General features: G+C 45.9%; 1 protein-coding gene across 2 annotated transcripts in view; it reads left to right on the forward strand.

Moving 5' to 3' along the window:
• The window catches only part of Cacna2d3 (calcium voltage-gated channel auxiliary subunit alpha2delta 3), an 877,750-nt gene that overhangs the window by 776,732 nt on the left and 73,974 nt on the right, over positions 1-27,044 (forward strand). For both annotated transcript variants that reach the window (XM_004652732.3, XM_045136092.1), the window contains 4 exons: positions 40-101; positions 1,171-1,215; positions 9,065-9,127; positions 11,942-12,012. In XM_004652732.3, the coding sequence (XP_004652789.3) occupies positions 40-101; positions 1,171-1,215; positions 9,065-9,127; positions 11,942-12,012 (241 nt within the window). The remainder of the gene's footprint in view (positions 1-39; positions 102-1,170; positions 1,216-9,064; positions 9,128-11,941; positions 12,013-27,044) is intronic.

The raw sequence follows: 27,044 nt of genomic DNA on the forward strand, positions 1-27,044 counted from the left end.
GGATATCTGATGTTTTGTTTTATTTATGATCTGTTTCAGCTGTAGGCATTCAGATGAAACTTGAATTTTTCCAAAGGAAGTTCTGGACTGCCAGCAGACAGGTGAGGCGACCTCCACATCTTGGAGCATTCCTCATGCTGGTATAGTACAGGTGTCCCCATAGGGGTACCCAGAGCTAACAATCCTAGATTGCTGACTAATGTTTGTAAACTGAACCACCACTGGGCTGCTTGGGTTACCGTTCATTTCACTGAAAAACGCAAGGCCATCAGCATATTCCACACGAGCAGGGGAACCTTTTGAATTGTGAGGTGGAGGGAGTGACCTTCCCAGAGTAATTTCTCTTGCACTATGGTAGTGGTGGTGATAGTGGTGGTGGGGGGTTGCTATATCCACAGTGAGTTTCTCGTAATCTTATTGTGATGCCCAATTGTGTGTTGGTGACTCCTTATTGCAGTGGAGAGAGATTTCACGTGACTGGGCTTGTCAAAGCCTATGTCTGTCCCAGGGTTTCCCTGGGCTACTGTACCCTGGGGCTACCTTCCCACAAGCTGTCTCTGGGCAGGAGCACAGCAGAGGCAGCTGCCTGTAATCCTGCAGACGGAGGTAACTCATCAGTTGCCACTTCTGAACATTAGCAGAAGTGTATTCCCAGTGGAAATGAGGTCAGCGCCCCCAAGTGTAATGGACAGTGTTCATAACAGTTAAGATACGCTGTCAACCAAGATGCCCATCCAGATGAGAGTAGATAAGGAGATGGGGCTTCTTGTCGTTTCTTAAATTACAACACTGTAGAAAAATTCTTAGGACCACAAACGGGAGGTTTTTTCTCAAAGTCATTGAGAAATCATTTTAAATTAAATAATGACATAATGATATCTTCTGTTACCAAAAGATTTGCGATCTTAAAAAGATATCATCGGTATTGAATGACCACATAAATTAAGAGAGATGGAAAAGAGCCAGCCCTCCCTCAATTGTGTATTTTCTATTACAATTTGGAGTGTGCTGATTCCAGACAGTGCAGCCAAGTCTCATCTTGAAACATTCCCTTTGGATGAAACCTGGTGTTTGCATCTCAGGCCGTGACCTCAATAGCCAAGTAGCCAGCCGCCGTGGTAAATGCTGAGCTGTCCCAGTAACTCAGCTCTCCTTCTCCCCTCCCCCCAGTGTGCCTCCCTGGATGGCAAATGCTCCATCAGCTGTGATGATGAGGTAAGATGGCCTCCTGGTCTTGTTTGTGCCAAGGGGAGGTGACAGACTGTACTGTTTGACAGAAGGAATGCTGCTCTGAACAAAGCCAGGTCTAACACATCACTCTGGGCCAGTATCCAAAAGAAAAAAAAAAAAAAAGATATTTGCCTTGCTTTGTTTCTTTTTTCATTCTTTAAAAATGTTCTTCTAATTGCATAGTTTGGTTATAAGAACTCAAAGAAGTAAGTTTTGAATATTTGACTGTACTCTTCAAAGTTTGCCTTTTTATTTACAGGCAATAATGGCTATTACTATTACTATTGAAGCTCGCAGTACAGTTTCTAGTGATCCATACCTTTCTCCTTGGCACCTCGGTACACTCAGTGACGTAGCTAGGAAAATAGAAGCTGACGCCAGGCTGGTGATGTGTGCCTGTAATCTCAGCGTGCGGGAGGATCACCCCAAGTTCGAGGTCTACCAGGGCTAAATAGCAAGAACTGAGAGAAAGAAGGAAGGGAGGGAGAGAGGGAGAGGAGAAAGAAGGAGGAGGGGAGAGGAGAGGAAGAATGGTAGAGGGAGGGAGGAATGGGTGGAGGGAGCAAAGGAAGGAGACAGGGAAATAAAAAGAAACAAAGATGAAAGAAATGAGAATGAAATGCTTTGGTTAATTTCATGTAATTAGAAAGCTGAAAATCTGGAGTTGAAAGTCTGAAACTCACAATTTTTCACTGTAGCATAGTGATTTTCTCCTAAAACTCCTCTCCCTTTCCTTAGACATTTGAATCCCTCGCATCAGCAATAGAAAATAAAAGGTTGTCCAGCCTTTGGTGTGTCCATCAGACTTCTGTTTTCTAACAGCCAGGGCAGTACCCCTGCCCATGCTTCAGAACAAGCAGAAATGCAGTAGCCTTGCTCTCTTCGTGTTAGCTAAAGATTAGCCAATACGTAAAATAAGGTTTATAAATACTTATGCATTCTGGTTACCACAAAGATTTAAGAAATCTTTACCAAATATAATTTCAACCCAAAAGACATAGGTTAAAAGTAGATTTCAAAAAAAAGTAGGCAAAAGAAAAACAAGGTCATAAATATAAAAGAGAGTCCAGCATGAAGTTAAAACAGAAAATGCCTGGTCCCCAGTGGTCTAGCCGCCAGTTTAAAAGAAAAATTGTGACAATAACAGGGAAACTCTATGAGTCACGGAGTCCAGAGTAAAGGCCACTCAATCAGGTCTTCAGCAGAAGCCCAATGTTTTCTGATCATCAGATCAAAAGTAATTTCCCCAAAGGAAAGAGAATCCTGTGCAGTTCTATACAACACCCTCTCAGTAGACACAGGGATCACTTTCCTGGGGTCTGAGGTACTCCCTCGGCTTTACACCATGTCTGCACAGGTTATATAAGAGCTGACCACTGAGCTCCATTCCTTACCGGAGTGCTCAACAGATTAGGACTGGTAAATGTGTCACAGACCCTGAACTAAAGTCTTCATTTCCACAGAGGGTACCACCATAGAACCCAGGACACAGTAACGAGCATGGTCAGTGGAGTAGATGGCTGCTTGGCTGGATACATAAATAGTTGGTCAGTTTGATGAATGTTTCAGAGTCACACTGGCCATGCACTTTTATCAAAGAGGATATTTTCGTGAAGGCAATAATGAAGTCAACAGAAGATAGAGTTGGCGGGGGGAGGGAGGAATTGGCAACAATGACTGAGGCATGAAAAGAGTTTTCTAGGCAGATAGCTTCTCTTCAGGGGCACTGAGGAAAGGCCACACTCAACTCCCACTTCTACACCTCCCAGTGAGTATTTCTACATTTCAGCCTCTGTTTTTTCCCGTGCACTTGTCCATTGACCCTACCTCCTGTTGAGAGCACCCATATTGTGCAAAGGCAGGAGAAAAGTTGTCCCTTACTGAGACAGTTGGGGGTCACAGGACAGCAACAGTCAGAGCTGATGATTCCAGGACCCTGGACTGATTCCGCCTTCTGGCTGGCGCTGGAGTTGGCACTGTGCTGGCTCACCCTAGCGCCCTCTCATTTCAGCGCGAGTTCCCCTGCCAGGACTGGAATTAGCCTCAGGAGTAAGCCTCAGTGAGCCCATACCCAACTTCCCTGAGCAATACTCAATCAACAAATCACTCATAGAGGTTTTTCGAAACTGATTTATTTTTGCCTCCTCAAATCTCCCTACTTCCACATTTTCAGAATGACTTCATCTTGAATGGTGTCTAAAGGTAGAGATGGAACAAATATATATTTATTCTCTGTGGCAGAGTTTGGGGCTCCTGACTTCCCCAAGCCTTTTAGCCTGTTAATGGACTCTTGGGCAGACATCTTCTGAGATGCTGAGCTTCATGTAGGAGAAAAATAATATGGAGAAAAGGGCTGCAGAGATGGATGCAGTGGTTAAGGCACCTGCCTGCAGAGTCTAGTGACCCAAATTTGATTCCCCAGTACCCTCGTAAAGCCAGATGCACATAAAGGCACATGCATGTGGAGTTTGTTTACTCTTTCTTTATCTCTCTCTGAATAAATAAATAAAAATATTTAAAAAATATAATATGGAGAGGAAAAGATAGGGGACAATTTATTTGTTCCTTTTCCTAGAGGGCTGATTGCATGCCATGTAGTACCAAGCCATTGACGCTCTGCTGGCTAGCCTGTCCCTTGATCCCCACACCCAGCACTCTGCCCCTCATTCCAGCAAGGACTCTTAATCCAGCTAGTTGTTGACAGGGTGGTCTCTTCAGGAAGTCATCTGGTCACTAAATTTGCCTTTCAGTGTTTATAGGTTGACAATACAATCTTGTCTCCTGTGAAAATGTATTGGCAGCATCCACATTCAGTGGATGACTGAAGTCTTCTTTGACACTGCACCCAGCATGTGACTTGTGACTTCATTCATGATGTGTCAATCTCATTGTTGACAATACTTGCTTCTTTCCTTCTTTCTTTCCTTCCTTCCTTTCTTTCTTTCTTTCTTTCTTTCTTTCTTTCTTCCTTCCTTCCTTCCTTCCTTCCTTCCTTCCTTCCTTCCTTCCTTCCTTTCTTTCTTTCTTTCTGTTTGAGGTAGGGTGTCGCTGTAGCCCAGGCTGACCTGGAATTTACTCTGTAGTCTCAGGGTGACCTTGAACTCATGGCAATCCTCCTACTTCTGCTTCCTGAGTACTGGGATTAAAAGCCTGCACCACCACACCCAGCTACTAGCTTCTTCTTCTTTTTTTTTTAAGTATTGATTTATTTATTTGCAAGCAGAGAGAGAGAGAGAGAGAGAGAGAGAGAATGAGAATGGGCATACCAGGGGCTCTAACTGCTGCAAATGTACTCCAGACACATGAGCCACTTTGCTAATTTGGCTTTATGTGGGTACTGGGGAAATGAACTTGGGTCGTTAGACTTTGTAGGCAAGTGCCTTACCTTCAGAGCCATCTCTCCAGCCTAATAATTGGTTCTTGCTTAAGGAAGTGACCACATGTGTATTCAGTGTAGCCTTGAAATTCAAACTTAGCTGTGAACAAGCCCAGAAAAGCACTGCGTCTGCTGCCAGCTCCTGTGCTAACATCTTAACAAAAGGAGGGCAAGACAGCTTCAAAATACCCAGGGTCCAAGCAAGGAATACCCACCTTCTCATGTATCTCAGTTTTCTCAGTGTAGAAGAAACAGACCTGTTTCCCAGTTGCAAGGTACACACCCAATGGGGAACACCATCAGACACTTTGGGAAGGAGTGGCAGCCAGGCAGCATTGTCCTTTGTGGGCCTTGGAACCCTCCTGGATCCTCTTTCTAGTCCCTTGTAGTAGAGTGTAGAGTAATCTGACCCTAATGAGGAGATGTAGAACATTTTTACACTCTAGCCTATAGTAGGCCTTTGTGTTCATTTCTGTCAATTATTCTTTAGCAAATGGCAGGTCCTACAGAAAACCCCCTTCAGTTATGTCTGATTCAGATAGTAACTTAAGGGCACCTAAGCTCAAGGGTCCAGGAACCTGTAACTGGGGTCAGTACTACCTGGCCAAAGAGCCCAGGCACCAGTTACTCAGCTGTAACAGCAATACTCCAGGTACCTGGGGAGAAGACTTCTGCTTCTTCCTGCCATGTGTTTCATTCCTTTGGTAACCTGTGGCACATAAGTTCTGTCTTACCTACCTATAGGCAAAGGCTGTGCATTCTTTCAAACAATAAAAGCCTTCTATGAGTAGCTAGGACCCTGAGACCCTAACTATGTCCTGTCATCTCTGGAAGAGAGAAGAGCCAGACAGTAATTATGTCCTGCTATTGAGAGAGGAATCAGGAATAGCAGCTTGGGTTCTAGAGGCATGTGGTACTGGATTCAAATCCTGTCTACTTCACTGTGTGACCTTGGGCTTCAATTTTTCTCTCTGTTTAAAGGGACAGTCCTAAGTGGCCATCTGAAAATGAAGCTTACATGGGTTGATGTCCTCGTGAGATTGCCATTTTCTTCCTTTTTATTTATTATAAATGTTTTGTTTATTTATTTAAGAGGAAGAGGCAGATAGAGAGATGAGAGAAACAGAAAGAGAGAATGGCTTCACCAGGATCTCTAGCCACTGCCAACTCCAAATACACATGCTGCCTTGTACATCTGGCTTACATGGGTACTGGGGAATCAAACCTGGGTCCTTAGGCTTCACAGGCAAGCACAGCTAAGGCATCTCTCCAGCCCCTTCTTCCTCTTCTTTTTTACAACAGTAGCTCCTGAAAACTTTGTCCTGGGCTAGTGAAATGGCTCCAGGGGTAACATATTTGTTGCAGAAGTATGAGGACCTGAGTTTGGATCTCCAAAGGCTCAAGCAAAGCCAGGTGTAGTGGTGTGCACATTTAATCCCAGAGCTGGGGAGGCAGAGACAGGGAACCCTAGGGCTCACTGGATGGCTAGTGTTGCTGAATTGGAGAGCTCTAGGTTCAGCAGGAGACCGTGTCTCAAAAAATAAGATGGATAGTGATTGAGGGAGACATCTGATTTGGACTTCTGGCCTGCATATGCATGTGCACACCCATACCCATACAAACATGCATAAAGATACTTGCACACCACCACACAGTCAATGTTCTTTTATGTTTCTAAAGAAAAACTAAAAAGAAGGAAAACTTCACGTGATAGCTGTCCTCTGACATTCTCCCAGTTGCCCCCACGCTGCGCTGCTGGGTTCTTGAGGTCTTCTTTGGAATGGCCCGTGCCTTGGCTTTGCTCCTTCAGCCCTGAAATACAGTGGGCGCCAAGTGAATGCCTGAGACAGGAGTCGCTCGGTGGCCTGCTCCGCGTCCCTTCCAGCCAGGGCTGACCACTATGAAGATCACCTACAGTGAGGTGTAAACAGCCAGATGTTTATAGCTAGTTGTGACAAGCTTCACCGGAACTTTGTTTTAAAGAGAAATTGCAAAAACACATGCATTTAATAAATCTGAATATAGTTATAATTCTACACAGACACCCAGTGTTACAAGCCTAGGGTCCAGTAGTGGACCTTAGTGTCCAGTATCAAAATGAGTTGGACCAATTTCCCCAAGGCCTTCTGAAGTCCCTTACTTTAGAAAGTATTTTCTTTGACAGCATTTTTATTTTATGTCTCTCACCTGGAGTGGTACTTTTCCCCTCTCTATGTCTCTACTTCTGACCCATCCTAACATGCCAGTGGCATCCTGTGTGCTCGCATCTCTTCTCTCATGGTCTCCATGACATCTTGTCTCTTTATCAAATGTTCTTGATTCTTAACTGATTTATCTTGTGCCTGTATTGTGTTGCCCCTATATTTACAACAACAAATAATCAGAGAGATATTGGCCAAAGACAGTTCTAATTACAAGTGTACTAATTGATTGGGGATGTTTGGGTAGGAATTAATTATCTAAGTAGGAAATTGGGCGGGGACTATAACTTCAGGCGGCTTTGCAGCCGTGGAGTTTGATAATTATTTTCTGAATGCTAATGCTCTTGTATTCAGAGTATTTGTTGATGGAATGGGGCAGGTCAGCGCTGTGTAAGTGCCTGTGTCTGCAGCATCATGATCAGCAAATTAGCAAGACACGATCTACCTCACGTGGTCCAGTGTTGACAGCAGTGACACCCACTGGGGACCCAGTGTGCTCTAGTCACTACGATTCAAAACAACTTTCTACTGCACTATGGTCATGCCCCACAGTGCAGCCACTAGCTAGGGCAAACACAGCAAGAAGATACGGCTTACGTAGCCTAGGAACTGAATTTCCTTTCATATTAACCAAATTAAAGTTAAACTCTCACCTCATATAAAGCTCATCACTACTGAGTGGAAGAGAGCTCTGTAAAATTACTTTATTTATTTATTTATTTATTTATTTATTTATTTATTTATTTATTTATTTAAAAGAGAGAATGGGCACACCAGGACCTCTAGCCACTGCAAATGAGCTCCAGATGCCTGTACCGCCTTGTGCATCTGACTCATGTGGGCACCGGGGAATCAAACCTGGGTCCTTAGGCTTCAAAGTCCTTAACTTCTAGGCCATCTCTGCTCCCCAGATTATTTATTTATTTATTTATTTATTTATTTATTTATTTTTCTTTATTTGGGGAGACCTCTAGCCACTGCAAATGAACTCCAGGTACATGTGCCATATGCCGCCAAATGCCACCTTGTGCGTCTGGCTTATGTGGGTCCTGGGGAATAGAACCAGGGTCCTTTGGCTTTGCAGGCAAATGCCTTAACCACCAAGCCATCTCTCCAGCTACCCCCACACCCCCCTCGAGTGTTTTCTTAAGACTTTTTATGAGACCAAAGAAGGACCCCTGCGGCCACGAGTGTGAACAGGAACCTAAGCATTCACCTGACCCCGTGGGTAACTAGCACACTCTCTCCACACTGACAGCCAGGATTCTCACTGTGCTTTTGACATCCTGTCCAGTCCACACAGTCGGTCCCTGGCTAGAAATCAAAGTCAGATCTTTCTAACCTACTCACCACTGTGTCCACTGTCCTTTACGTGCCCTACAAAACCCAGCCATGTGCCCACTAGGCCAATGTCCCATGGTGGCCTGCAGCTAAGTGGAGTTTAGCTCAGGGTAAAGATATGTTACAAATTAAACATTGCAGTTGGTATGTAAAGCTGAAATAAATAGAAACTGAGTTACATCAAGGACGGAATTAAGCCTTAAGTTTAAAGTCCACAGCACTGTAATTAAAACTTCGCCTGTAGCCAGCCATTCACAGGAGATTAAAGGAGCGTGGGGAAGCCGAGTCTGCGCTTACCTTGCTTTCCACAATTTATAAGTCTGAGCTACCAAGAGCCAGCAGCCCTGCCCCCGCGCCCCTCTCCCAATTAAAAACACGGTTTGCAAGCCTTAAGGAGCCCTGAGGGGCTCCTTTTACAGAGGGCTGCCCCTCCCCCATGCCTCCGTCTATGAACAAATTAAAAAATATTACCTGGTCCCCTGATGGTCCTCTGAGCTGACACGGTGTTTTCATTAATACATTATTAGAGCAGTGACATCGCACTGGCACTGGCGTTTGGCTCCCAAAGCTGCCGGCGCTCCACCACCACAAGATGCCGACTCGAGGCCTCTGAACACGTTGCTCCTCAGCGATGGGGCCTGCGCAGGAAAGACACACCGTCCATTCAGCGTTTTCCAGCCCTGCCCATTCCCTTGTTTGCTGTTTGTTTCATTGTCTCATCTGCGGCATTTGGTTTGCAATCAACCCTGGGGTTAGCTTAACCATGAGTTTAACTCCCCAAGCCAGCAGATATTTTCAGTTCCCTAAATTCAAAGAAAAAAAAGAAGATTTTCTCTGTGACTGGAAGTATGTCACTGCACGTAAAAGCCGTTCAAGGCCTCTGAAGTTGACAGTATGTTTTTCCCTTATTTTCCAGACTGTGAACTGTTACCTCATAGATAACAATGGATTTATTCTGGTATCCGAAGACTACACACAGGTGAGTGCCAGATCTCTTCCCAACTCTGTGAGGAGATCCAAAGGCTCCGGGTGTGGGGCGCGCTGGCGCTAAAGCTCAGAGACCATGAGTATATGTGAGAGGCAATAGCAGATTATAAAACCTTCTTTCCATTTCTCCAAGAAAGTCACAACCTGCTTCTCAGGAGGCCCCAGAGTTCTTACCTCCCAGTGGGGGTTTTAGAGGAGGCAGGGCCCAGGGTCTGTTCTCTTGCTCATAAAATGGTCAGTTTACAGAACTCTTTCCTTTGGAATTGTCTGAGCCACATAAAGCGTTTTGCCTGAAGGGTGGAAGAGCCTTAAAAACAGTTTGGCAACTTTAAAGAGGTTTTTTCCTTATATTATACACACACACACACACACACACACACACACACACACACACTCCTTCGTGGTTACCATCTTTCTGGTTTTCGCTATTTAAGAAAAAAATTCAGTCAAGGGTTAACTTGGGCTTCAACACTGGAACAAGCTTCCAGGGATAGATGAGGCACAGTTGTCACATACACTGTGCGGAGAGCGGGGTGTCGGAGTAAATGAGTCCTGGCACAGACCACTCCACTCTCTGTACAGCAGACTGGGTCAACATTTTGGCGAGAACAAAACAGAGTTTTGCAGTTCAAATTTACTACACGCACACTTTTCCTACCGAAAGTAAGGTAAGATATTGGTAAATTTAGCTGCTCACTACCATCAGGTAATGTTAGAAGTGGCAGTTGGTTCTGATGCTCCTTTTCTTCGTTGTTTAACTTTCCCTGATGCCAGACAGACTGTAAAACGAGGATGGTGACCATGTGGTGTCCTGTTCCTCTAGTACTTGGGACACTGAGTTTCCATCGCGATCATTTGAAACACTTCGGGATTCCACAGTCAGGTGGGCCCATGAGGGCTCAACCACATCATTGTCTTTACATCTCTTGAAGATCTGAGCCTCAAGTTTGCTAACTTAGACACAGTAGCTTCAGGACACTTGAGACGTTTTGCTTCCATTTCTCCTATTCTCTACATGACTTCTGACGCCCACACAGTCTCCTCCCATTGTGAGCATCACTGGACAGTTAGAATAAATGAGCCCATGAAACAAGACCAGACTCTGAGGCCGGTAGGAAGTCCATCAGCCAATGGTGGCCCGCCATCTGACCTGGAAGAACACTAAGGCATTCATGAATCTATGAGGCCAGAACCCAAATGAGTTGCTTGAGAAAAGGTGCCTAATCTTTCTGCATAGCCTATATGGCCAAGACTGGCCCTGGTTCTGGGCACAGGCAGGATGGAGTGCACACCAGGCCCACAGATGGCCAAACTGGGAAGCAGTGACTCACGGTGCCATGGTAGCTGCAGGTACCCAGCACCCTCTTCCCCCTGGACTGTGCCTGCCATTCTGCTCCACCCACACTTGTCGAATGTTCTCTGGCTTCCTGCACCCCAATAAGGATAATTCTTCTCTAGCTAACAACCAGTTCCATTGACACATAAAATATAAGTGTCCTTCTTACTCAGAGCAGAAGCAGACACCCACAGAGCTTACAAGCATTGCCCTCTAGTGAAAAAGAAAATGCTTGATAGAGAGATGTTCTGTTTTGTCCCTCCTCTCCTTCCTGACTTAATTCTGAAGTCTCTTTCGCTTTTGTGTATCTAGGGTCAAGGTTACTCAGTTAATCCAATGACCACGAAAGTATACGATTTGGATTCATTATGACACCGCATCCCCCATCCAAGATATGTCCCCCAGATGGAGAAGGCAGTTGTCAGCTACTCTCCATGGGCACATTCCAGGGTGCTGGCAGGAGGGTGCTACTGCAAGCCTTGCTGCTCTTACAGTTCATGGACACTGCCTTGTGGGACACTACCATCACAGTGGCTGCTAGAGTCTGGAGAGCTCATATCCTGCATTCCACCATGCAGAGCTGGCACATTCCTTAACTAGCAAGAATTAGGCTTGGGGCTGGAGAGGTGGCTTGGCCGTTCATGCACTTGTCTGCAAAGCCAAAAGACCCAGTACCCATGTTAGCCAGATGCTCAGGTTTGTTTGCAGCTACTGGAGACCCTGGTGCATCCGTTCTCTCTGTCTCTGTCTCTCTCTGCCTCTCTCTCTCTCAAATAAATAGAAATAAAATATGAAAAAAAAATTTATTAGGCTTGCCAAAGCTTTGACGTGAAGACAGCCCCAGATGCAGGGGCAGACTGATAGAAGTCTGATTAGCTGTGCCATCTCCTGAATGGGGTCCCATTATTAGAGTGTTGGACAAGATGAGACTGCTCCTCAGAAAGTGATTTGGAGAAAGGATGGCTCTCCAATGCAGGAAATTTATAGAGCTTATGAAGTGGACTGTTCTATTTCCCTAAACAGGTCATCCAGGAATTATAAACAATTCTTTTTATGACTGCTCAGGAAGCCCATTCAGTCTCATTGTGTCTGTATGAAGTAGCATTTTAATCACAAGGGATTATGTGCAGATTAATGCCTGCTTGGTTCAAGGGTAGTGCTGTGTGTGTGTGTGTGTGTGTGTGTGTGTGTGTACACTTGTATGCATGCATGTTTTCATCTCCACATTCAAAACACATTATGCAATGTTCCCCATGTATTGTGCAGTATCCCCATCTGCTCATTGGTTTGCTCTGTAACCCCACAGCTGTTTGTGACTGTTGCCCTTTTCTATATATAGCAAGAGCCCTACAAACGGCCTCTGGCTCCTGTCAGTTCCAGGACACACACTGTGTCTGTTGCCTTCCTCCTCTGCTGTGGGCCACGTTCTTCATCTACTTTCCCTCATACATCTTCTTGTCTTCCCCACAGACTGGAGACTTCCTGGGTGAGGTGGAAGGAGCTGTGATGAACAAATTGTTAACAATGGGCTCCTTTAAAAGGTAAGGATTTTATAGCTTCCTTCATCCCCCAAAAGTTTACCTAAATAACAAACAAAAAAAACAAAAAAAAAAAAAAGCAAGCTCAGGTTTGACCCATAGCTGGTTCCAAGATGAGCCACAACATCTCTCTGAAATTCCATGCCTCTCACAGCACCATTCCATCTTAGAAACTCAATTAACTATGGGTTTCATGTTTAGCCAGTGTGGAGTTTATTGGAGGCCAGTTTGAAGTGGGACTTTGTGTAGTGAAGTGACTCGCAGATTTTGGTGAGTCACTGGGAAGGAAGAGGAAAGTGTCCACCTGAACAGAAAGGAGTAGTGTAGTATTTTGCCTCATAAACCAAGGGAGCTCCCTAGGAATTACGAATCAAGGGAAAATTCCCCAAACCTCCTTCTGATGGTGTTTTATTGTCCACTACTAGAAAATCACATAGGTGATGTCAAATTTCATAGGTAGTGGGTACTGCTCATTGGATTGTAACCCTGAGCAGAGCTTGGGAAAGATAGCTTCCTCCTGGTCTCCTACCACTCAGGGCCAGACTGGACTTGCTCTTGGGAACACCACAGATTATGCGGGAAGCTGTTACACGTGGAATGGGGGTTAGGAGGTCTCCCAGAAGCTATCTTCCAACCTTGGCATGCCAGGAAAAGAAAAGGCCCTCAAGGTAGAGCCAAATAAATATATAATAGCAGGAAATACAAAGATGTCTCTGTGACTTCCCTGTGAAATCCACCTCTGCCAGCAGAAAAGCCTAGCCTGCTTAGAACTCCCCAAAGTGCGATGATGAGCAAGGGTCTGCTCAGGAAATAGACATATAGTTTATATATACATATACATATACGTATCTCTATCTCTATCTCTATCTATATATTACAGATAGAGAGAGGGCGAGAGAATGGACATGCATGCCAAGGTCTCTAGCCACTGAAAACGAATTCCAGACCCATGCACCACCTGTACATCTGGGTCATGGGGAATTAAACCTGCGTCCTTTGGCTTTCTAGGCAAGCATCTTAAATGCTAAGCCATCTCTCCAGCCCAGGAAATTGGACTTTAAAGTTAATCCCCTGGACCAATCGAGAACTGTACTGAGAGCAAGGATTTAAAAACTGGTGATATACCCTTTGAAATTCCATAGCTTGTTTGTTCCAGAAAGCTCAGGGGGTGGGGCAGGGATGATACTATAAAATCCTGGTAGGAGGCCAGCCCTTTGAGACCTCTGTCACCCTGCTTGCACCAGGTCCACCTGTAGCAGATTGGCAGTCCTGTCCTCTTCACGATTCAAGTGCAGTCTTCTCCTGGATGTGGCCTTGGGCTTCTGTGCAGTTTCTTTTTTTTTCTTTGTTTATTTGAGAACAAGAAAGATAGAGAGAGAAAGGGCCTCTAGCAAATGAACTCCAGACGCATGCAGCACCTCGTGCATCTGGCTTATGTGGGTTCTGGGAAGTTGAACCTGGATCCTTGGGCTTCACAGGAAAGTGCCCTAACCACAAAGGCATCTCTCCAGCTCTGCTGTGGAGCTCCTACGACTTCTTCAGGCTTCCTGTGACAGTTCCTGGGTAGGGGGCCCTCAGAGCACAGCCCTGGTAATTGAAGGATGGAGAGAGGCTGTAATGGAATTGTTATTTTATTTATTATTATTATTATTTTTACTATGTTCTTTTGAGGTAGGTTCTCACTCTAGCCCTGGCTGACCTGGAATTCACTATGTACTCTCAGGCTGGCCTCAAACTCACTACCTGTGCCTGCAGTGCTGGGATTAAAGGCATGCGCCACCATGCCCAGTTTGGAAATTTAAATTTCTAATCCTCCCCTTAATGTGGAGAAGTATGAACTTGCTCATAAGACTAGCCATCCTGTTTGAGAAAAGGGGAGAGCTGAGGCTTCATTTAGGATGGAAACCGCTGCTATCCAGGTGCTTTTTGACACTCAGGTGCCTCTGCAGCTCCTCTCCCTGAACCAGGGTGGGGTTTGCGCATCAGACAAAGGTCAAACCCAGCATCTGCCTTTTACTAGGTGTATGACTTAGAATGCATCAAATTGCCTCTCCAAGCTTGGGTTCTTCTTGGAGCATGGAAACAATAATCACTGCCATGGGGCGACAAGATGGCGATGAGCATGGAGCACTCAGCACAGTGCCTGGCATACATTAAGAGCTCGACAATGGGCAGCTGCTGCTAAGAATTTTCTTGTCATGGAGCTTGGCCTGGTGCTGGCTTTTCTCTGTGTGGAACCAGGTAATGGTTCTTCTGTGAGCGCATATGACACCCGCCCCAGGTCTCTGGGATGACAGGGCTTCCGTCCTTGCAATCACATGCACATGTAGCACTTGCTTAGAGAATAAGATTGACAGGCCTTCTTCCTTTCAGAAACATCAAAAGGAGGTAGCCAGAAGTCATTGCTAGACCTCTGGGGTGGACAAAAGTTTTACAACATGTGAAGCCAAATTGTTGTCACACCCACGGGGCCCGTAGAGGCCAGGTTGCTTTGGTGATGTGGTTTGCCCAGAAAGGAGAGCATGAGACAGGTCACTGTCCTTCCTCTCAGCATCTTGGATGGTATTGCTGTTACTTACCAGGGTCTTGTGATGAGTTTCTTACATGAGAGCCACACAGACCATCTCCAGACAGAGAGAGCAAAGGGGAGGACACCATCTCTGCTCCGTCAGCCTCACCTTTGGCTGTCACCCTGGTCTGTCCTCAGTGCCCCTCACTCTGGAGGACAGAGGATGCTTGTGCTGGGATAGTTCAAATCTTCAACCTGATTGATGTGAGATCCATCTAAGAGACTGCTGCAGCATACTCCTTGTCTCTTTCTAGACACTTAGATCCTGTGGCCTCTACCTTGCCAGTGTACTCATCCCTTGATAGATTCACAGTAGGATGGCAGTCTGAGGAGGTGGTGAAAGACAGGAGGGCAGGGCTTTGATGGAGGTCACTGGGGGCATGTCCCTGGAGGCTGTATCTCTGCCCTGGTTTTAGTTTACTCTGCCTCTTGGCTATCATGATGTGAAGTGCTTGGGCCTACCATGACTGCTCACACCCTCCAGAACCATGAGCAAAAGTAAATCTTTTCTCTGTTGAGGTTTTATTTTTAGTATTTGGTCACAGTGATGCAAACACCTGACCAATGCACTCGATTAAGTGACAGTGGCCCTGTCCCTGAATTGTTCTGCCCACTCACCAGGCAACTCAGTGGCCATTCTACCTGACCACACAACCACAGAAAAAGGATGTGCACTGCGGGTCTCTGGTGCCAAGAGTTAGAAAGGCTGCGGATTTCTGTGAATGAAGGAAGTGCTTGAGAGGGTCCTAAGACTGTCCTACGGCAGCATGTGACACTCTCTGCTGGTCACTTCTGCTGAGTCTTTGGCCTGAATCTGTGCTTCCAGGTCCCCTGTGACCTAGGATTTAGGGGCCAAATAACAAACAGTGTAATAACCTGACACTGTCTCTTTTGAGCACCTGCTGAGTTAGAGCACCATCTTTCCTCCTCCTTCTGTTCTTTCTTCCCTCCCTTCCTCTCCTCTTCTTTCTCCTCCTCTTTTCCTCCTCCTTCTTCACCTTTGTCCCTTGCCTTTCTTTGCAAAGGTTCACTGATTAGCCCAAGATATCCTTGAACTGTGATCCTCTTGTTTCAGACTCCTAAGAGTTTGGATTACAGGTATATATACCACCAGGCTTGATCCAAATCTTCCCTCCTAACAACCCATGTAACTCCATGAAATGGGACCAGCAGGCCCCAGTACAAACTAGAAATGCAGGGCCCTTGATCAGCAATCAGGATTTTCTAGACACTGTTGGCAGGACATTATATCAAGCAATGGACCCTCGTAAAAAGTTTAGGACTGTGCAGTGATACAGGTCACAGACCTGTGAGGCCAGCCTCTGGGACTGATACATCACACACCCATTTTATAGAAAGAAATAGTAAGACATGGAAAGGTTGAGAACTTGCCTTTAAGTCTCTGCATGACAGAGATGGATTCCAGCACCCTGCAGTGTAGACACGAAAAGACTCTTCCAACCTCTTTCTTTGACCTGGACCTCTGGATTGTTGAAATATGGACAGCTGAGTAAGGTGCTGGCTCAGCAGGATCTTATCTGGGGAGCAGAATTTCCAAGATAGAGGCTGGCTCAGTGATGCAATCACCAGATTTCTTTCTGTTGAAGATGACAGGCCATTAGACAAACATGTCCACACACTGTACCTGTTTTCTCATAAGGGCCTTTTTGGGGTTCCAGAGACATTTAAATACTTCCTTGTTCTTGTCCTTGAAAGTCAGTGGCCTTTCCATGTCCCAACCATTAAGGGATTCTTATTCAAGCTGTGTCCTTTGTCATTCACATTCCTGGCTAGTGAGAGCCTTAAGTTGTGTTCCTCAGAAGGAACACATACACACACAGGCACACAGACACAGACACACACACACACACACACACACACACACACACACACACACACTTCCTCTGTAGTTCTCTGTCACTGGCCATGATTTTATCCCTTTTACAGTTACTAAGAAAAGAAAATCTAAGGTCATAAGCCTTTTGTTAGAATTGGTGTATCCTGCCAGTCTAACTCCCAGGGATAAGAATTTAGTGTTGCCAAATATTCAAGGAAAATTGAAAGGTGCAGTCAGTTTAAAATCACTCTTAGTGGGCTGGAGAGATGACCTAGTAAAGCCTAAGGACTCAGGTTTGATTCCCTAGAACCCACATAAGCCAGATGCACATGGTGGCACATGTGTCTGGAGTTTATTTGCAGTGGATAGAGACCCTGCATGCCCTTTCTCACTCTAACTGCCTCTTTATCTCTCTCAAATAAAATAAAAATAAAAATATTTTTTTTAAATTCCCCTTAGTGCTGAGGTTATAGGCACAAGCTATCATATCTCACAGGCACAATAATCTTATAGGACCAAATGTTGAAGAATGATTTCAGATCTCTGTGGGTTCAGACAGATTTCTCGGCATCTCTGAGCCCAAGTTACTTCATCAAGTTGGGGACCTTGGTGCTCCCCCCACCCCAAGAATTAAGTATCAGATATATAAAAATGCTTTTCAAATTGCAAAGGTAGGCTGGAGACATGGCTTAGTAGTTAGAGCACATGCCAACAAAGCCAAAGAACCCAGGTTCAAGTCCACAGTACCCACATAAAGCCAGATGCACAAGGTGATGCATGCATCTGGAGCTCCTTTGCAGTAGCTAGAGGCCTTGGCACACCCACTCTCTTCCTCAAATAAATACACAAAATATTTCACATTGTAAAGGTAGTGCCAACAGAAATTCAGATTAGCCCTTTAGTGAGAGTTCCAAACACCTGAGTGGGGTTGGAGAGATGACTTAGTGGTTAAGGCACTTGCCTACAAAGCCCAAGGACCTATGTTTGACTCTCTAGATCCCACATAAGCAAAATGCACAAAGGCGAGGCAAATGCAATGTCACAGATGCCCAATAGGTGACACAAGCATTTGGAGTTCAATTGCAGTGGCTGAGGCTCTGGCATGCCAATTCTCTCTCTCTTTCTTTTGCTCTATCTAAAATAAAATAATAATAAAAACCTGAAATCTTTTTGTTGCCTTTTCTCCAGTTTTGTCACATTACTAATAACCCCTTGTTGCAGACAGGTTCATATTGCTGGCAGAAATCACCCAACCAAGAGTAGCTTGTGGGAAAAAGAAGTTTATTTTGGCATATAGGCTCAAGGGGAAGCTCCACGATGGCAGGGGGAAATGATGGCATGAGCAGAGGGTGTACATCACCCCTGGCAACAGGAGAGTGTGCCAAAAACTGGCATGGGAAACTGGCTATAACACCCATAAGCCCGCCCCTACCAATACATTCCCTCCAGGAAGCATTAATTCCCAAATCTCCATCAGCTGGGCACCTAGCATTTAGAACACATAAGTTTATGGGGGACACCTGACTCAAACCACCACATTCTGCCCTTGGCCCCCATAAACTGATAACCATCCATGATGTAAAACGCAGTGCATTCAACCAACTTTAAAAGTCCCCATAGTTGTTATCAATTCCAATGATGTTCATATATCCCCATAATCCAAGATCTTTTAACTGAACCGTAATACCAAAAAAAAAAAAAAAAAATCCCCCCTGAATAACCCCATAATGGCAAAGAATAAACATTCACACTGCAAAAGATGGCATTGGGAATAGCAAAGAAATATTCAACCAATATAAGATTTAAAACAACCAGGGCAAACATCAAACTCTAGCTTCAAGTCCAACAACTCTAGTTAATGACAAATCTCCAAATCCGATAAGTCTAACCAGCAACAAGTCTCTGGCATTCCAATTCCACCCCTCCAGCTAGGCTACTCACAGTCCTGGAAAACTTCACCGAGGCCAGCAGCTTTCCTTAGCAGTCATGTCGTGGTCCCGGCATCTCCACACTGGGTCTCCACTGCAACCCACAGTTCATCCTCATGGCCCCATGGGGTCTCCATGCAGGTATCCAGCAAACCTGCTACACACTGCCCCTGGCCATTTCCAAAACACAAGACCATGTTGCAAACTCAGTGACACTATTTCCAGCATTTCATATACTCCACAATACCAGGTAGGGTGCCAATTTGTTAATCCATGGGGGAGTAAAGCAGACTTTGAAGAACAGGACACTTCTTTAGCATTCATTCCCCTTCAAAAAAGTCTACATTCTTTTGTTGCCCCAGTGCAGGTCAGCTGGCCCAATCTCAAAGGTTGTAATCTCTCAATTGCAGCTGAACAGGCAGCAGTTCACCCAAAGATTTTTGTGTGTGTGTGTGCCATATCCTTCTGCTCACACCAGTTCATTTCTACCCACACAACTTCTCAGGGCATGGGCATAACAGCAAGCTTTTTACACAAACTGCTTCAAGCCCAGTCCAGGCAATGCTCTTTCTCACCCTCATAAGCCAAACCTCACAGTCCATGGTTCTTAACTGCATTCAGCTCTTTCAACTCTGACCAGAATAATCCATTAAGCTGTACTTATAGCACTGCAAGGCATCTCTTAGGCCAAGCTTTCCAATCCTTTTATGTTCCTCTTGAAAATCAGCCCCAAAAGGCCAAAGCCACATAGTCAGGTGTCTAGCAGCAATCCCACTTATTGGTACAACTTTACTGTTGCAGTTAGGTTCACATTGCTGGTAGAAATCACCCAACCAAGAGCAGCTTGTGGGAAAAAGGGGTTTATTTTGGCTTACAGACTCAAGGGAAAGCTTCATGATGGCATGAGCCAAGGGTAGACATCATAAGGTGGCCCACATAAGGTGAATGATAGCAAAAGGAGAGTGGGCCAAACACAGGCACGGGGAAACTGGCTATAACACCCATAAGCCCACTCCCAATAATACAGTGCCTCAAGGAAGCATTAATTCCCAAATCTCTATCAGCTGGGCACCTAGTATTCAGAACACTGGTTTATGGGGGACAGCTGACTCAAACCAGCACACCCTTCAGAGTGGGCCACTGCACAGCAGTGACATCCAGTGCCCAACATGAGGGCTGACATAGAGGCCTGGACTCTGCTGTACATCTGTGCCTCCCGTGGGGCAGTTATCGCAAATATACCAGTGCTCAGGCTGTAACACCATCTTGAGTCAGGACCCCCAGCGCCAGAGTGTGGAAAATGTTCCCGCGTGGTTCTCATGCAGTTGGGGACAAGAAGTTCTAAGTGAAGAGCACATGGGCATTAGTCTGGCTGTTGCCGAAATTTCCTAACTTTCACGCATTACATATAATAGGACTCAATGAAGGGATCCTACGCCTGTAACTGAGGGTGGAACAGAACAATGCAGGGTGTCCCCAGCTTGAGGGTTCATCCATGTCATAGCCAGAGCATGCAGGCTTGGGCTCCTGCTTGCACATGTCTGATGTGACCTCGAGACAGAACTCTTGCAGGGCACACATGAGTGTGCATGGTCAACCAGCAGCCAAGGTGGGTCACGTCACAAGGCAAGGCCTGGGGAGGCAACTTGACCTTGCGCGTCTTCCCTTTCCTGCATTCCTCTCCTCCAACAAATAAGCTGTCTGAACCCATCCCTTCCTGTATTGTGGACTCCCACCCCTCTTGGCCTCTAGTGATATTCCTGCACCCCAACTTTAGGGAGTTATTTCAGCTACCTTTCACATGACTGTGATCCCTGACCCCACAGAAGCAACTTAAAAAGAAGAGGTCAGGCTAGGCATGGTGGCACACTCCCAGGACTCGGGAGGCAGAGGTAGGAGGGTCACCTTGAGTTGGAGGTCACTCTGAGACTATACAGTGAATTCCAGGTCAGCTGGGGCTAGAGTGAGAACCTACCTTGGAAAAAAAAAAAAAAAGCAAAAACAAAAAAAAAGAAAAGAAAGAATAGAAAAGAAGAGGTTTTAGGGGGCTCACTGTTCAGTCCATCATGGAGAGAAGGCAAGGAAGCTGTAGTGGCAGTGGCTTGGTCAGTGGAGTGTGTGTCCAGGAGCTAGACTCTGTGTCCAAGCTTTCCTGGGCTTCCAACACAGTGTCATCAGCTGAGGGCAAAATGTTCAAGCACAGGAGCCTGTGGGAGACATTGTGTATTCAAGCCATGAGAGGAACGACAGGAGCGGCTCTACCCATTCCTGTTGGATGGTACCCTCCCAGCCGCAGTGGAGGGGCGCTCTGAGGCTGTCCATGTTAGAGCAAGCAGCAAGCATAAAGGCAGTGTGTAGAAACCACCTCAGGAAGGGACGCAGCTGTGGCAAAATCCAGCAGGTTACTGGAGAAGTGGTGGTGCGTCTCCCTTCTTATCTGTAAGAGACAGCAACAGATCTCTTGAATGGGTTGACTTGGTCTTTAGCTTTGTACCCACAAAGTGTCACTTGCTAGATAAGAGCAACAAGCATGGCTTTTAGGATACGTGAGCCATGAAGGTGGAAGGGTAGGTTGCAATAAATTCAATATGGAGCCCAAGGGAATACCAAGCTGTCAAGATCCTGGTCTGGAACCAAATCATTATGGAGAGATGTAAGATTGCTATTGCTTTTATCACATACCAAGAACTCAAGGGTTTTCCCTGGCTTTTTTGTTTATTTAAAAGCAGAGAGAGAGGCAGAGAAAGAGAAAGGAAAGAGATAAAGACAGAACGGGTGCACCAGGACCTCTAACCTGCAAACGAACTCCAGACACATGTGCTACGTATTGCTTCTGGCTTTATATGGATAATAGGGAATCAAATCCTGGTCAGTAGGCTTTGAGGGAAAGAACCCATCTTTATTTATTTGAGAGAGAGAGAGAGAGAGAGATTGAGAGAGAGAGAGAGAGAGAATGGGCATGCCAGGGCCTGTAGCCACTGCAAATGAACTCAAACACATGCACTACCATGTGCATCTGGCTTACATGGGTCTGGGGAGTCAAACCTGGGTCCTTAGGCTTCACAGGCAATTACCTTAGCAGCTGAACCTCTCCAAACCCCCCACCCCCAGGCATCCATCTTAAACATTGAGCCATCTCTCTAGTCTTCTGCTCTGGCTTTTTTCTGAAATCTTGTGGTTTCTGAGATAACCAAGGAGGCTTCCTTTGTTCTTTGATTATAACTTAAACCCATGTTGTTCTCCTGAAGTTCAAACCTGATTCCTGTGATATCCACTCCTAAATCCTCAAGATGAGGCTAATCCAAGCCTGAGTCTAATAATCGATTCAAAATTTGAAGGGGACTGGAGAGGTATAGCAGTTAAGGTATTTGCTTGCAAAACATAAGGTCTCAGGTACGATTCCCCAGATCCCAAATAAGCCAATGCACAATGTGGCATAGGCATCTCGGGTTAATTTGTAGTGGCTAGAGGTCCTGGCATGCCCATTCTCTCTCTCTCTCTCTCTCCCATAAATACAAATAAAATTTACAAAAAATTGAAGGATAGGTAGTGAAACTACAGGAGGTAAGGACTGGCAACTGGAATCTGGCTCGAGGAAGTGGTTCACAAGGGACATGCCTCCCAAGGGTATATCTCGGTTTCTCCCCTTCCTCTTTAACTCTTCTCTGCCTCCTGGCTCTCCTGCTCTGCCATACCCTTCTGTCTTGTCATGGGTCTAAAAGCCATGCATGCAGCAGAGCATGTGAGCCCAAATAACTTTTCCTCCTCTCAGAAATACCCTCATTTCTCTCAGGTATTTACTCAGCAAGGTATAGCCTGGGACACGTGGGAATAACCTGGAGACTCAGGTTTCTAGTCTGGTTACTCCTCCTAAAGGACTGAAAGGCATGTGGGCATACCTGGCCTGTGGCTTGCAGAGAAACAGAGTGGTTACGGGTCATCTGTTTTTGCTTTCAAGCTAAGGATGAAACCTTACCCTCTCCGTCAGCCATTCTTTCTCTTCCCCTTGCCTCAGTGGAATGTGTGTGTGACACGTGAATGTGTATTTTTCTTTTTTGTTTCTTTGTTTGGTGTGGTATATCTGGGGACAAGGCTTTCAAGGTCTTTCATCTTCTCCCTATGAATCTTGGCAAATATGCTGGTCTAATGTGCACCGATCTTTTGTTATAATTGGCAAATGAAAACATTTATCTAGCAGAAATATTTCTTTAATATTCATGCTTACTCTATGATGGTTTGGAGACCTTATGTCAGTCTGTGTGAGTCTAGGATCACAGTTTTGTTTCCTACTTCCCCCATGTTGGCTTATAAACTCAAAGTGATGAAATAGTCTAAGATATCTGCTAATCTCTGACTTTCATGTCTGCAATCTAGGCTCGTAGAAAGAGGATTCACAAAGAGTTCACTTGATCAAATTGTTTAGTTGCAAGGAGAGAGAGAATGAGCACACCAGGGCCTTCCCACTACTGCAAACCAACTCCTGACACATGTACCCCTTTGTGTACCTAGCTTTTCATGGATATTAGGGAATCAAACCTGGGGCCTTAGGCTTTGCAGATAAGTACCTTAACCATGGATCAATGTCCAACAGACTGAATTTTATATGTCTTTACTAAATTTTAGTTTAGTAAGTGTATTAAGTAGCGTCTGATGCGTAAGGACCTGGCCTCCTCTCACTACAAAGGCACCTGGGAAATGAACACATGAGAGTCAGAACCCTGCTCATCCAAAGAGAAACAAGCTATGTATGCAGCGTCGGCTCGCAGGCTCTCCCACATCTCTGCTGCCCCAGTGTGCTTCAAGCCATGCTCTTTTGAAGACCAGGCCTGACTTCCTGTAATAGCCACTGAGGAGAGAAGCTAATAAAAACCTTTGTCCACTGACTGATTCAACATTTGAAGAGACACATGGGAGGTGGGGACTGGCTAGAGGAAGTGGGTCACCAGGGACGTGCCTCCCAAGGGTATATCTCGGTTTCTCCCCTTCCTCTTACTCCTCTCTGCCTCCTGGCTCTCCTGCTCTGCCATACCTTTCTGTCTTGCATGGGTCTAAAGTCATGTATGCAGCAGAGCATGTGAGCCACAATGAGTTTTTCCTCCTTTCAGTCATTTGTCTCAGGTATTTAATCTCAGCAGTAAAAAGCCTGGCACATGTGGGAATAACTTGGAACCTGACTTCACCTTTCTGAGCCTCCATTTCCTAGTCACATAAATATTCCATGCCAGTGACATTAGACAGAATGCCAGCATTCTTGGCAGAAAATATGACTTCTTCCTACGATAGTCCTGACTACCTGGGTGAGGCACTGATACGATCGTTACCCACAGCTTTGGCTCATGGGATGGGCTCAGCACCTGGCAATGAAAAGTATCGATGCTTGGAGACCTCTGCTTAGCCTGGTGCACTCAGGGAGGGTGATTTGCCGCATACCGCATACTGGTGTGTGCTGGCCCCTGGCCAACACAGCTTCGCCTCTGCTAAGGAAGAGCACTCATCAACAGTGCTGTGGGCTCAGAAGACTGAGGAAATGAGGGGATGTAAACTCACAGGCTCTGTTGTGTGCCACCTCTGGGAGAAGGTGCTGGGGTGAGCGGCTGGCAAGGCAGCAGGAGAGACCACAGTGGAGTGTGCTCCATGCTGGGCCTTCCTGGGAATTGCTACACCCCTGGCAATCCCCCTGTTAAGAATTGCCCGCATTCCTGCTTCATGCTCTTGCCCTTTAAAGCTGCCCTGGAAACGGTATTTCACAGCTCAACAAGGAAAGCATTTTTACATGCTACTTTAGTGCCTCACTTTGCTTCTCAAAACGTTAGGTTCAGAATTGCTTAATGTTATCCCATGATGGGTCTTTATGGCAAAGGTCTCTCAGGTCCTGCTTCTGTGGCTGTGTTTGCAAACATTAAATTTTTCGAGATTCATTTTAGGCTAATATATTGTTTTATTTTGTTGTTTTTGAGGTAGGGTCTTACTGTAGCCCAGGCTGACCTGGACCTCACTGTATAGTCACAGGCTAGCCTCCAACTCACAGCAATCTCCCACCTCAGCCTCCCAAGTGCTGGGGTTAAAGGCATGGGTCACCATGCCCAGACTAGGCTAATAATTCATCCAAAGTGATTGCAGGTAAGTGACCTGGTCTTTTGGCACCAAGTAGGTGCTTAATAAATATGGTTTCCTACAATTTCTAAGCACCCTACATGAACCAAGCTTATATCTTAAAACTCAGCCTGCTAACTCTTAGGGGAAAGCATCTCTCGGTTGCAATTTTTGTCTAGTGCAAGAGAGCTAGCAGTGTCAGCAAAACGATCAAAGAGGTCCCAGTGTCACAGTCCCAGACTGCCCCGTGTTAGTCAGCACGCGGTGCCCAAGCTTCCTCTGCATCGCTCGGAGCTGCTGCTTGGGAGACCGGGCCTGCTTCTGCCAAGATTTCAAAGAATTCCATCTGGGTAATGACAGGGTCTCTGTGGGCCGTGGGCTGACCACGGTTGAAGTGGCCTGATGGTGAAGTCATGGGGATGAAGGCGTGTTATCTGTCATGAGAATAAGTTCCCAGGGTTGAGTGCTTGGGCATGATTCTTGGGGCTTATTTTAGAGCTGAATGAAAGCAGGCAATTATCATGTTCTTGAGCTGTAATCAGCAGAGTGGGAGACAGGTAGCCGCAGAGTGGAGTTCTTTTAAACAGTACCAAAAATCACTCTGAGAAGGGCTCTGATCTGGAAGTCTCTTTCTGCACCATGTAGTTAAGGCTGTCGACGTGTGGAGGAGACAGGAAAGGAGGAGTCTGTGACCTCCTCTGTGACATCTGTGTCAGAAAGCCCCCCTTCTGCCACAACAGGCAGGTGCTGTGGTCTGGAAGCCTTTGGAGGTCATCCAGAGAGAATTTGGAGCTTCCTGCCCTCTGTCTGTCAGGGGAGTTACCATGGTTACTACCAAACCAGCTGGTCCAGCTTGGCCAGGGACTCTTGAAAAGCCCTCAGCTGGAGGTGTAAGTTGATTATGGACTTGAATTCCAGACTTTACCTTGGGAGGCATTCCCTGTGACATTCCAGTGAGAACCCAAGGTGGGAAATAGGTCTGAGTTCTAGAGGTTTATGAAAACCTGTCAGCCTACTTCTGAGAACAGGGCAGGCTGAGGTAGATCTGGGTTGGCCCCTAACTCATTCTGGTCCTGCCGATGGTTACCTGAGTGAACGTGGACATATTGTTTCCTTCTGGCAAATGGGTGTGATGGGCTTTGAAGAGTGAATTGCTTTTGATTGCTGCCTCAGTGTTCACCTGTCAGCTGCCATCATCGTCAAGGTCCTTGAATCAGCATGCAGGGAGCTGCTGGGCCGCCTCCTCCCACCCTTCTCTGCTTCAGAGGATGCCTGGGCTGCAGCGACAAGTGTGCAGTCTGCTCTGTGGCCCACGTGCCTGTAGGCGAGTCTGTCCTACAGCTGGTTTTATGTAGCCTGGGTCTGTTCCCCTTGCATTGGAAATCTTCCTATCAGCTAATGGTGCAACAAGAAACATCATAATGATGGGAGGAGCTACAACCTGCTTCCTATGACATGATTCCTTTGGGCTTGGTGCTCTGCTAGTGTTACATGCATAGCCCCTCGACCCCTCGGGACACCCTGGGAGGTAGCCATTCTCCCCATCTCATAAGTAGGAAGCTGGGGCACCAAGAGAGCCAAACAAAAGCAAAAAGCAGTGTTATAAGTGGACAAGTTAGGATTTGTGTTCAAGATGGCATTTTAAATTTATTTATTTATTTGAGAGACAGACAGAAAGAGTGAGTATGGGCATGCCAGAGCCTCCTGTCACTGCAACTGATCTCCAGATGCACGTGCCACTTTGTGCATCTGGCTTTATATGGGTACTGGGGAACCAAACCTGGGTCATTAGGCTTTGCAGGTAAGTGCCTTTAATTGCTGAGCCATTTCTCTAGCCCCAAGTTGGCACTTTAAATTTCTTTTATTTTATTTTTTTCAAGTTGGCATTTTAACAGTTTCATTATAGTTACACTGCCATCCCTTGAACTGTTGGGAACAGCGTAGTTTTCAAAGACCAAACACAAAGAATGAAATCAGGCTTTTTGGTGTAAGGATATTGAGGTCAGCAAACTTTGTGTTTCAGAGTGCTGACTATTGGGGCTGGAGAGATGGCTCCATGGCTAAAGGCTCTTCTTTGCAAGCCTAATAATGGTCTGGGTTAGATTCCTCAGTACCCACTTGAAGCCAGATGTACTCGAGTTTGGGCATACCAGGGCCTCCTTACACTGCAAATATTCTCTCTCAAATAAAAGCACTAAAAAAGTACCTGGCTGTTTAGTTCTCATATCAACTCTGCAAGTCATTTGAGAAGTAAGAGAATCAAACAGAAGTATAACCCATGTGTTCACGATTGTGCTGTGTGGGCTGAAGAGATTACACAGTGGTTAAGGCACTTGCCTACAAAGCCAAAGGATCCAGGTTCGATTCCCCAGTGCCCACATGAAGTGAGACACGTAGTGGCACATGCATCTAGAGTTCATTTGCAGTGGCTGGAGGTCCTGGTGCACCCATTCTCTCTCTGTCCTCTCTCTCTTTTTCTTGGGTGTAGTGCACTCCAGAGGCAGAGGTAAGAGGATTGCTCTGAGCTCACCATGAGTTTCAGGCAAGCCTGAGACTACATAGTGAATTCCAGGCCATTCTGGGCTGGTGTGCTACCCTACCCAAAAAA

Source organism: Jaculus jaculus, chromosome 16 (assembly GCF_020740685.1).
Source record: "Jaculus jaculus isolate mJacJac1 chromosome 16, mJacJac1.mat.Y.cur, whole genome shotgun sequence".
In the NCBI taxonomy this organism is placed as follows: domain Eukaryota; kingdom Metazoa; phylum Chordata; class Mammalia; order Rodentia; family Dipodidae; genus Jaculus; species Jaculus jaculus.